Below are 12,140 nucleotides of genomic sequence, written 5' to 3' on the forward strand. Positions count from 1 at the left end.
AAAAAAAAAAAAAAAAGTATCATCGTGACGGAAAGTCAGTCGTTAGACGTCAGTCAGAGTCGATAGTTGATAGTTAGCAGTAATAGTTAACCCGAGTTCCTCGACATCTTAAGCAATCACCATCCGAACTTGTATCGTGCATCGTAACGCATCGCCTAGATGTCGAACTTGTAATCGCGAACCGCTAATAGTAATCGCAAGTTCTACGCAAAGTGTACATATAGAGTACCTGTTAATAGATATATATTGTTAACTATACTCGAGTGTTTCTTTCGCACCTATCACGATATATCCACCTCAAATTTAACGTACACATTGCTCAAAAATTTATTGTAAAAGCAATGTGTTTTTACCTAAGCAAACGTTTCAGTGCTTAGATATGTTGTAATTTAAAAGTACATGTTATAGGAGCATTTCCAAGGAACGACGAAATTAAAGAAATATCAGCATATTCTCTATCCCATTCTAAACTGCATGCGCATAATTCCAAAGTTTCATCAAGCTCGAAACTTCTATTGTACTTTACAAGAATTTAACATTCGATGCTAACCGAACAGAAGCCTTATCCAACTACTCTTTCGCTCTAATTTATCAAATTTTAAACCACAATCTGTTATCATACTTCGATAGTCCATATCGATTCTTAGAACAAGCAGATTTTATCGATGCACGACCTAACCCAAGCAAAGCGTATTTAAACTCCATCAGGAGGACCAAGAAACATTCGACCACCCCTGTTCTCGGAACACAGAATCGCAATAAGGTCATTGACCAAATTGTAAATTAATGGACCCCATGACGCTTTATCTGGCCTTCGACCGCTCGATATCAGGTAAATACTAAATACGCTGGAACACGCTTCGCTCCGCTCGACACTCCCATCCAGATCGTTAAATCGATATTCGCTAGCCAACTCTCCATAGTTCGAAAACAGACAATTTGGAAGATTAGAGCGCGTTTGGTGAACAGCTTATGCGCGCTTTAACCGCTTATGTTTTGTTAACTTCACCCGTAAAGTTCCCAGCGGAAAACACCGATCCTGTTCTTCCACTGTTGCATTTTACGCGCCAGATACTAGAAAAGCTAGCTGGCTATCCGTGGCTGTATCTACAGCCAGCAATGAATGGACGCGTTGCGTTGCAGCCGGATAATTGGAAAGATTATACCACGGCTCGCAGCGATACACTCTAGCGCGCGCGCCACTAGCGTCTTTTAAGCCCGATTCGCACTTCATCAGTTGCACGTCGATATTTAAGGAATTCTGTGAAGATGAGAATTTGGCTGTACAGAATAAACTTTTCGCATCTTACTTAATTTCTGTCATGCGAGCGAGAGTTTCCTTATTGAAAGGATTTTTAACTTAAGAAAGCTGCCGTTGACCTTCAATTGGTTAATTAATTTACTAATTAATCAACATTGGGCCACTAGGAATTATAAAATAAGCTAGTTCAGCTTTAGATTATTTAATATTGGTAGTTTCAATTTCATTTCATTTTATTTCTAGACTATCACAATTATTTATTTATTTGTTATAGTCCTCTATGACCAAACGATACTGTTTCATTCTATCGGCACATCGAACACCGTGTTTTGATCGTATCAATGGGTAGAAAGTGTAATTTCTTAATTTTAAATTATTCAAAAACCGACCAGTGATTATTGACGTTGTTTAAATAATTACAATACATAGAAGAAGAATAGAACCGTTATGTTTCTATTTTTCTATATTTCTTGTCTTTCGTCTACACACGTTTTTTTAAGCGTGAACTGGGCTTCATACTAACGGCGTCGAGTCACTATCTTCAACTAGTCGCAGTTAAAAAGCTACTAGCAGATAGGCCTACCGAAACGTTACACCACGTGTGGCGTAATCGTGAATTTTTCTCCCCATTTCGAGATTCCATGGGTCGAAGAGAATGCTCGATGCGGTTTAATTTGTTGACGCGAAGCGTTGTTCGATATGGAGATAATTGACCACGTTGGCTGTGTTCTGACATTTCTGTTAAGTGCTGTTAGTGCTAAAGCGCAGCCTCGCGTTTATTGTCTAAACTCTAAAGGGATATTTAGTAGCCGCGTTGCAAAGGTTAAACGTAGCTACGATCTGAGCATGGACCGATTCCGAGTAGGAAACAGCGTATGTTTTAAAATTAGTTTTCAAATTAAGCGTCTGTTATCGGTAAATTCCATGGTGGACATAGTGGCAATTAAAGGTAATCTGAAACCTGACAAGTAGGGTTGTAACTTGTAACGGAACTTCTTGAATTTACGAAGAAGTTTTAATGATATCGAGTCAAAAGAGTTAACGCAACGTGTTTTTAATGGATCAAAGCAAGAAACGGATAAGTGTGATTCGATATTCCAAGATAACAAGCGAAAAGCTACAAATTCGTTGAATTTAAACTCGAAAATACAGCAGCGAAGTGACACAAAATTCATAAATACTTCACCATATATTTGCACAAAGATTTACTATTATACTAGTTTAATAATTCCAATATCTCCACGAGATTTCCATAATCCTTTCAACTGACAATACATTAAGTCGTAAATGACACTACGTTCAAAGAGTAAACTCGCATCAAACCACGCGAATATTTTTTATCTCCGCGTTACAAGACTAAGAAATAGAATATTGTACAAACTATATTTGACAAACAATCATCCATAAATATCCCTGAAAATTATCCACTGCCCATCAAGTGTCACGCGCTAAATTCAATTCCAATTCAAAGATCGATAATACGTAAGTATTATACGGTATTATGCAAAGTATATCTACTCGACGAACAATCATCTATAAATATCCTTGAAAATTATGAACAATCGGAAATGATCCATTGGATCACGTACAAAGTGGACGTCGAAGACCAAATCGGACTTCCACTGGCGGTGCAACGACCAGCGTCCGTAAGAACAGGATCTACGGAGATCGATATCGATGTGGATCAGTGTGGCAGTGGTGCGCGATCAGCTCGCGACTGTACACGGGACAGATCGTTAAATCCGCTATCCGACAGCTATACTTTAGCTCGTTCGCGCCGATATATCGCGCTGGTTAGAAAATCCTATTGTGTATAATACGCAGCTTAGTCTAATCTTACTCGTATTTTCCTTTTGTATAGGGGCTCATTAAGCTGGCCCAAGCTACGGATTTTGTCAGCCAGCTCTTTTTCCACGTTACTTGCGTCGAATAAATTTTCTTCGTTAGTTGCAGCAAGATACAATGGAGACAAAGTGTGTATATCCCAGAAGAAATTTCGTAAGAGGGTAAGAGAGAATTTATTGGCCAGCTAGTAAATAAAATTGCTTGCGCGCTGGTTCTTGTTAGCGGGTTTTGGGCCGTGCCAATAATCAACAACCCGTACAACGTTTTTTGATCGAATGTACCGATACTTTTGTTAGGAAATGACGCAATATAAAACTGCTTACGTGTAGTGTCTACGAAAAACGAACTCCTACGAAATGGTAAGGAATTTAGTAGGTATGGGTCCGATTAATTGATATGTAAATGCTGTGATACGTACAATTTTAGCGTAAATAGCTTTTACAGCCACTAATTACCGCCTGTGTTTAATACAACTTTCAACGTATAAATGTAATGTAAAATTTATATCGAGGAAGGATATAGAATGGCACAGTGATCGGGTAACTTTTGATTAGCGTTTGCTACGTAAATACAAACATCGATCAATTTTATGGAAACTAATTTTAAAGACCTGTCGCTGTTCTTCTCATCTGAACTGAAGAAGATTTATAACGTAGAATATATTATATTATTTAAGAGATACTTTATTCTATATATATATCATTGAATTATAAATATTACTTGGAGATACATAAGGCAATCGGTATGCAAAAATTCTTCTTGCTTAAGAGAGGCTAAACATAGAAAATCCTAATTTATTACATTCCCAAAACTATACTTCTCCAACAAATCCGATTTACATTCTCCACAAAATACCTCCAAACGAACTCATCGCTAGACTGTGGACTTTTACACAAACTCATATCTTTATAAACTTACCGGAAGAAACAGAACCTAAACAGAGAATCGTTCTATCTATTAAATATATTCTACCTAGCATATAACGAGCGCTGTGCTATGAATATTTTATACATTTCCAAGATTTGGACCTGAGCGAAAAATATCGAGCCAAAGCGACGCAACTTGTTCTAAATATATTCAAATAATTCCGTATCGTCCATAGCGATCTAATATGTTACATTCAAATTATATTTACTACGACGCAATAACGATGATATATCGTTGTTCGGTACCGAAGCAGTTAAATCTCCCACAAATACATAAACATACGCAGTCTACTTATCGCGTTTCACGTTATAAGACCATCCGATCCAATGGAACGTAGCGAGTCTCACTGCGATGCTTATACGATCGGCGGTAGAATCGAGCGGCACGTTATCGTAGAAAGTGATCAAATTTTCACGACGAGCGGAGGACGCGTCATCGCCAATAAATCGTGCGACCGATCGATAATGATCGTCAGATCGGAGCGGACGATAGAGTGGCGGTCGAACAGATCGATCGGCAGCAGCACGAGACCGGCTGGTAAGCGCGTACATACAAATCGGTGGCACGGCTTCCTGTATCGTATTATTTATCGAATCTATGCGGTAACGGTGCATGCGTCCTCGCGCGCGTTCCCCTGGTGCAACGTTCTCTGCCATTGTTTACACCGCGTCGCGTTGCATCAGCTGCACCGAGTCGAAACGCCGTCCCACCAATGCGCGAAACGCTGCACAACGCAAATAGATTCGCGTTACGAAACGGCCAGCGCATCGGTGTTTGCCTCTTTGCAGGAGAATTCTTCAGAAGCATTCCTGATGTTAATCCTTCGAGCACCACGTCTTTCTTTGTATTGGAAAAAGAATGACATAATCTTACAAAGTAATACAGTTGGAAAAGAAAGATGAATATTCAACTGCGAAAGTATACAACCAGATCATACTCTTTTCTTTTGTGGTTGCTTCTAGATAGTTGCAAATTGCAGCTATTTAGGAAGATCAGAATGTGAAGATACGCTTTGGTGTTTGGGGCAGCTACCAGCGGTGCAACGTCTAATGGTAACTGGAAATTGATCTTAGGAAGATTGTATATTAATGAACTTTTATATTCGCACCATTTTTGTTTCTTTTTTCGTTCAATCAAAGACACTTAACGATCTTCAATCTTTAAACTTGATGAGTTTCCAGATTATTAAGTTTCGCTGTTTGTCTCTTAGGAGGAGAGTCGTCCAGAAATGTTCCTACAATTAATCCTTCGAGTACCTTACTATCTTAGTTAGAATGTTCTATCTACCATTTCGAAACTGAGGAAAATTTCAGTTATATATTCGTACAAATTTTGTTCCTTTTTTCATCCAATTTCAAATATTTAACAAGTTTAAATCTTCAATGTTGATAGATTTTAGGATGTTGAGGTTTCGAGTGTGCGTCGTTCAGAAACCACATGGACCAATTTCGTAAATTGGAAAATACGAAAGATGGATGATTTATTAAATCTACCTTGGAATTAACTATCATTTACGTCGTCTTGCAACGAGCGAATCTGTCGAAGTGAATCGATTGTTCTCCAAAGCTGAATATCAATCGCGTGACTCGTGTAACAAAATTAGGACATTGCTGAAGAGCGGAGTTGACCAGTTTGGCTTTTGACAGACTCGCGCATCTTTTAAAAATCTTCGAACACTTGAAACTCTCTTAATGTTTAACACTTGATGCGGATCGTTAATTAAAACTCCTCTAAAGCGTTAACAGCCTCTTAATTGTTATTTAACTTTCTCTACTATTACAGCAAATGTAATAACCGTCTGAAAACTCAAGCGGGGGCGGAGGTGTATGTTGCACCAGGACCTTAGAAACCTCGAAAATCTCTCAATGCATGAAAACCAACAAAACTGGAAGACTCGAAGAAAAAGAAAGCCAGGGGAATACCATGAATGGATGTTCGAAATTCCATGAATGGATCACGAAATATCAGGAGGGAGTGTTGTTCGTTGGTGGGTTAAGCCGGCCGGTGCTCCAAATATTCTTAGCTACGAATCCAAGGACTAATCCCGAACGGTCAGGTATGCCATCTTGGCCCACGGTTCGCAGCCTTTTAAGCGACAGGTGCAAACATTTGGGGGGCAGCGCAAAAAAGGAAGCCAGTAATTGTAAGCCCCGGGTAGAAAAACCAGTTTGCTAAAAACAACCTGGCCTCTCGATCGTGTCTTGTTGCGGGGCTACCGAATAAGCCGGGACGAGTCAGTGTACCGTGCGTACGAGCATCGTATAAGGAATATGTTGGATTCCTTTTGCAGTCTAGAAAATATATACCCGCGCTCCTCCACGCTCGTTCCTCTCTTTTTCCACCCCTTTTTCTCGTTTCTTTTCTTTTTCCTCTTAATCTTTTCTTTCTTTTTTAATCGGCTGAACGGACGCGTTCATCAGATTTTACGGGCTCGTGTATGATTTTCATTTCTGTAAAGTGGAATGAGAACGCGTTCGAAGAGACGACTACTATTTTGTAGGCTTTCGTAGTTTTTCTATGTTATAATTTCCAGTCAAGTGCATATTATTTATTTGATGAATAAATAAGCGAGATTAAATAAGCTTTGATAAAGTTATACCATCGAAAGCAACGCATCGTAGAGTTTACGCTACGATGGATATTATTATAAAGCGGACTATTTCGTTACAAGAGTCATTGTAAGTGCTGTTGCTTCGAGTTTGTATCTTAACACAAATATACTATTAGCAAACGTAAGATTAAAAAGTTACTAACTTGAAACTTCGATAATTCTACTGTATTCCTCTGGTATCGATATCCTTCAGACCTATAGAGAAACAGCAAAACCTTCTCATTTTTGTAACCATGCAGTAAGAAATCTAATATATTATTTAAAATACAGCGAAATATCTTGGGAAATTGCTCCAAATTATTAGGAATATATCGGACACAAAATATCCGCGGAATGCATAGAAAAATAAATCGTTCTCAAACTTCTCGCGTACCGATTCCCAAAAGACGAAGAAAGTTTAAGCTTACGTAACATATTATTTCAAAGATAAAAAGGATAAAACCGCAAGAAATTATTTCATTCATCATGATAACGATCTGCGAACTTTCTCGAACTGTCTCGCACGAATTCCCCAAAATACAACGAAAACAGTTCAACGACCGAGCGAAACGACCGATCAACGAGATCGATCGAAACCCACTAACGGTACCCGTTCCGTCTCCAAATCTTCGCTATAAAAACAACCGTGAAGAAAAAAGAAGGAACGAAAACAAAAACAAAAAAAGAAAAGAAAACAGAGAGAAGCAAGACGAAGAGTGAAAGACCATCGCCAACACCTTTGAAACATCGGAACGGACATTCCGAAAGACGCACGACATCCGAAAAAGGGGCGGCTGGCAGAGGCAGGCGCGGTGTCATCGACTCCGGAGGATCGACGACGCAATCGATGCGTCGTCGCTCGTTTGAACCGGCCTGACCTTACTTAACCCAAATCTCCGCGGAATCGGCCGGTTTCAGGTCGATCGTCCCCCCAGACCTGACCTCCCTTAACCCGATTCTTCTAGAATACGGTAACGAACCCGCACGCGAAACACGTCGAAGCGGAAATCCTACGACAAGGCCCGTTATCCGTGGTATTTGAATTGAATAACGATCGCCTTTAAATTCGAATCTAGGCGACCGTGGCTACGAGCTCGCGCGTGCGCCTTGTGACTTTCATGTACACACGGTTACGTGTACCGACGTAGGAGAAGCCGAGTGGCTAAGCCACGTTCGCGGAACGGCGTGTTCACCTGTCGCTGGTAGAGCGGAATCCTCATTGGGATTCCGCCATGCGGTCTTTTTCTGTTATAGAAGAGCTGAGAGAGGGACCATTGTTCTCGACATCGTAAATTATTGCCACCGGTCGCGAATCGAAGCAGAGCTTTAAAAACCGTGCATAAATCATCCTGCTATTAGAAGGTGAGGCTGGAACCGTCGTTGTTTAGTGCTTGGCCCATTATATGGATAATATCGGTGTAGGGTTTCAGCGGAGCAAATGGGGCAGATTCGTGTAACCGGATAAGGAATTTCGGAATTGGGTGTACGCCAGGTGGAATTTTAGTTATGGCGAGGAAATTGTGGGAAATCTGTGCGGGAATTTGGTATGCGATGCGCCGGCATATCGGTTCGGATAGAGCGAGGAGAATTTGCTTTTTAAATTCTACAGATTAGAGCCTGCATATCGAGGTCTTTTCAAATATTACGAACAATTATAAAAGACAGTATTTCGACATCATTGAATGGGAACATATATAATGCAAGAAGATGAAACAAACTTCTCTGTATATTTTACAAAGAGCAATCGAATTCCCGAGAGTATATTGTTGTAAATATTCGATATTCCTGTGGACAATTATAAATTGATCTTCTCCGCTGTAGTTGTTACTTTTCTATCAATCTATCCAAAGAGATACAAACGCGAGGAAGAAGCGAGGAGAAAATAGCAGAGTGAAATACGTCAAACTTAATCCCAACAAAGAGCGTGAAACGACGAGTAAAAAAACCAGAGACCGATCGTCGTGATCGTCCCATTGCAACTTCTAATCGCTTGAAAATCGCGGTAATCGATCGATGACTTCTCTGTTGAACAATGAACTCGAGTTTCCCCGGGGAGAAACGTTCGCGATAGAATCAGCGACAACTTCATCAAGAACAGAGGTGCTCTGTTTGTGTCGGCGAATTCCAGGACGAGGAACGTACGAGCAGAAAGCTAGGCTAAATGAAAAGCAGCGTATCGCGAGACGCGGAGTTTGTCCAGCAAGCAAATGATTCATCGTGACTTTCACAATGAACGCGACACGAGACCAGCCAGGGGGAGAAAGGAAAGAAGGAGCGAGGAGGACGAAGGAAGAAAAAGCGTGTTCTGCGCGCTTTGGCCCGCGAACGTCTCGCGGTGCTGAAATAGTCGATGTTTACAGGCGTCGACGGAAGATAAATATAAAAGGCGCCGATGCCATGCGCCGTCGCGAAAAAATGCAAAAGGAAACTCAAGCACGGGGAACGCGTTTACCCTAACCGTTGCGAGATGTTTCTATGCAAGACGAAACAGACTTTCGAGCAGAATGTGGACTTCTGTTGGTCGTCGTTGGTCCTCGACGCTGATCGACAACGATGTTCGGTCATCGGTGTCGATGACTACTAACCTAGACGACTTCAACAACCGCGTCGATGTGTTTCGTTCTTTTCGTGCTTCTTCGGAGGATGGCGAGTAAATTGGGGTTCGGGGTGATTAACCTTGGAATTTGGAATGTTATTTGGGATTAAAAAAGTTAAGAGTCGAGTGGCGGAATCGTTGCATCCGACGATAACACGGTGTCATTACGTGTCTGTTTTTATCAGAAGTCAATATTGATCACGTATCATAGTTGAAGTAGATATGTGCGTATGTACGTGTAGGTTAAACGATAACGAAAACGACACGATCTATATCGTATTCGAGTCAAATAAGAAGATCGCGTTGTATATATAGAGCTCGTGCTTCATGTGTTATATTAATTCAAACAAATTAATCCTTTCTCGCGAACTACGGATGTTTATGTATCGTATTATACGTTGATTAATTTGAACTTCCTGTAAGTATTACGCTCTAATATTTATAACTTACGTAAGATATAATACAAAAATTTGAGGAATATGCATGACGTTCGAAAACATGCAATGTATAAATAAAACAAAAAATTGAATATGAACTCGCGTATTTCCGCCGATTTATTCATAACCCTTTTTCCCCATCTTCAACCCTTTCAAACCTATCGAATACAATTTCTGTCAAACCTATGTCATTTTCTACGAAACACCCTTTAACTAGAACGAGACTGTCTTAAAAAAATGTTAGCAAATTCACGGTGGAATTTGACAAAAACCGCGACGCTGGCGAGACAGCAACATAAAACAGAAATCAAAGACCGACGATCCCGTTGTAACCGTAGATAATTTACAACCGGCCACGAGAATGGGCATAACTCACGCGGGCAAATCAGTCTGTCAAATAAACGTACGGCCGTAAATGTACATTTTCACCGCGCTCGCGTCCGAGTGAGATTTTAACGCCAATCTATGTCGTGTATCCATCAATAATCCCGCGGGATCATTAGGCGCTGACTTTTTTCCGCCGTCGATCGCAGACGAAAAAAATCTTCGTGATAATTTGCGATCGACCAGGTACGTTCGTTAAGCTCTATGTCCAACTTCCGAGATATCGAAGTACGAGCTTTTTTCTCTCCCTCTCTCTCGTTTCCCGTGTTAGAGAAATTGACCGCTGCGTGTTGATTTCCTGCTTTTTTCGTGATTAGTGAAAACGTTAACGAGTTAAGTGAATTGAATCGTGGAATTTGAAACGGAAAATCTGTAATCGTAGTAAAGACAGAATACGTAGCTTTTACTTTGGTTTCGATATCAACCCCAAGAATTTTGCTAGGCATGGAATAGCTTTTTGGGGAAGTTCTAAATTTTGCATTGTTATGTGGTATGTGTGTGAGAGAGAGAGAGAGAGGAGCTGAATATTTATTTAGAATAACAGTGTAATCTTGTTTGAAGACTTAAATAAACATTAGCTATTCGCTCAGTTTGATGTAAAATATTGAACTATTGTACATAATTTGTGTTTAGTGAACCTCATTCGCGTATTGCAAAGTTACAGTTCACATTAAATTTCAGTAAAAATATATTATTTATAACCCAAATATTAATACTTAATAAAGATTCATTTAAATCACAATAATGAAGCTCCCATGAAAATGTCAAATTATTTCGATATTTTACATTTACGCAAGTTACATCTATTGTCATATCGAATCATATTATGTAAAAACTAACTTCATTCACAGAATCCTACGCTATACTAAACACACGTTCCTCGAACAAACAAAAATTCATCGAACTGCTCTGAAAGTGGAACGAACGTTTAAAAACGACAAAGAACTTACCTCGCACCTGGAAGTGTCCAGTATCTCCACCTCGGTACTAACGTTATCGATGGTAACGCTGTGCCGGTACAGGAAATCTGTAACAGAGAGAACGAGATTACGCTGACTCGCCTTGATGAATGATAGCACCGGGGCGTTCCTGAATATCCCTATCGCCGCGTTTCGTCTACAGGGTTAGCAAGAGGATTCTAAACCCAGGGAAGACGTACGAGCTCGTTCGCCACGAATAATGAAATCGATCCGTCAGTCCTCTTCGAGGATCGAAAGAGAGAAAGAGAGAGAGAGGAAGAGACTTTACGCTGGTTAGCGAACGAGTAATCGTCGGATCTAGCCCAGCGTCCTTGGTCGGTTGATCTATGAAACGATAAATGAAACTGAACACCAGGAGAAAGAGAGATCGATCTTGAGTGGCACTAGACCCTGGTATTAATACTAGCGAGAACCGAGAAGTTGCCGGACTAAATCCCTGTTAATTCTTGAAATCGTTCCTGTTTCATCTTCGATCCTCGTTCTCCGGCTGAGCCAGGTGGTGATTTACGTCTGTTATTTGTTCGCTGTCCTCAAGCGCCATAGACAGAACTTTCTAGCAAACTGATCGACCAAATGGAGGAAATTGAAAATCGCGATTAATCAGGGACAGGTAAAAAACCAGGTGAGACACGCAGGCAAGCGTTTCGAGATCGACCGCGAGGATATCTGGAACGACAGTCTGGTAGCCGGATTTGTGCTTCGTTAAAACATTGAACTTAAAATTTGATACTACGACTGTCAGAATGTAGGGTAAGTAGTTTGGTAATTGGCAGTTTTATGTTGGTCTGCGCGAGTGGTTTAGTAGTTTGGAGCTATTTGAACGTAAAATAAGTAGTTTAAGAAACCGTTAACGCGCTTGTGCAGTACACTGTTGTTCCATTAGAAATACAAGAGCTTAATGTCTTTTATTATATGATGCTATTAGTACGCGTTTAATAGATATTATCAGACAGGATTTTAAGATAACCGTAGCTCAACGAAATATTCACACCAATAAAATATATAAATCAAATTCGTATAACAATTCTCGTAAAAAGTTTTCATCAAATTCGAATAGAGATCACAGAAATCTTATAAATTACCAATAGAACAGTTAATATCTAAATGTGATTCCATGTGA

General features: G+C 40.2%; 1 protein-coding gene across 3 annotated transcripts in view; it reads right to left on the reverse strand.

Moving 5' to 3' along the window:
- Positions 1-12,140, reverse strand: part of LOC122575640 (ras-related and estrogen-regulated growth inhibitor-like) — an 86,383-nt gene that overhangs the window by 42,739 nt on the left and 31,504 nt on the right. For 2 of the 3 annotated variants that reach the window (XM_043744914.1, XM_043744916.1), the window contains one exon: positions 10,991-11,067. In XM_043744914.1, coding sequence (XP_043600849.1) covers positions 10,991-11,067 — 77 coding nt within the window. Of the gene's footprint in view, positions 1-6,787; positions 6,840-10,990; positions 11,068-12,140 lie in introns of all 3 variants that reach the window. The other variant, XM_043744915.1, reaches the window with a different exon arrangement.

The sequence above is a fragment of the Bombus pyrosoma genome, linkage group LG15 (assembly GCF_014825855.1).
Source record: "Bombus pyrosoma isolate SC7728 linkage group LG15, ASM1482585v1, whole genome shotgun sequence".
NCBI classification, from domain to species: domain Eukaryota; kingdom Metazoa; phylum Arthropoda; class Insecta; order Hymenoptera; family Apidae; genus Bombus; species Bombus pyrosoma.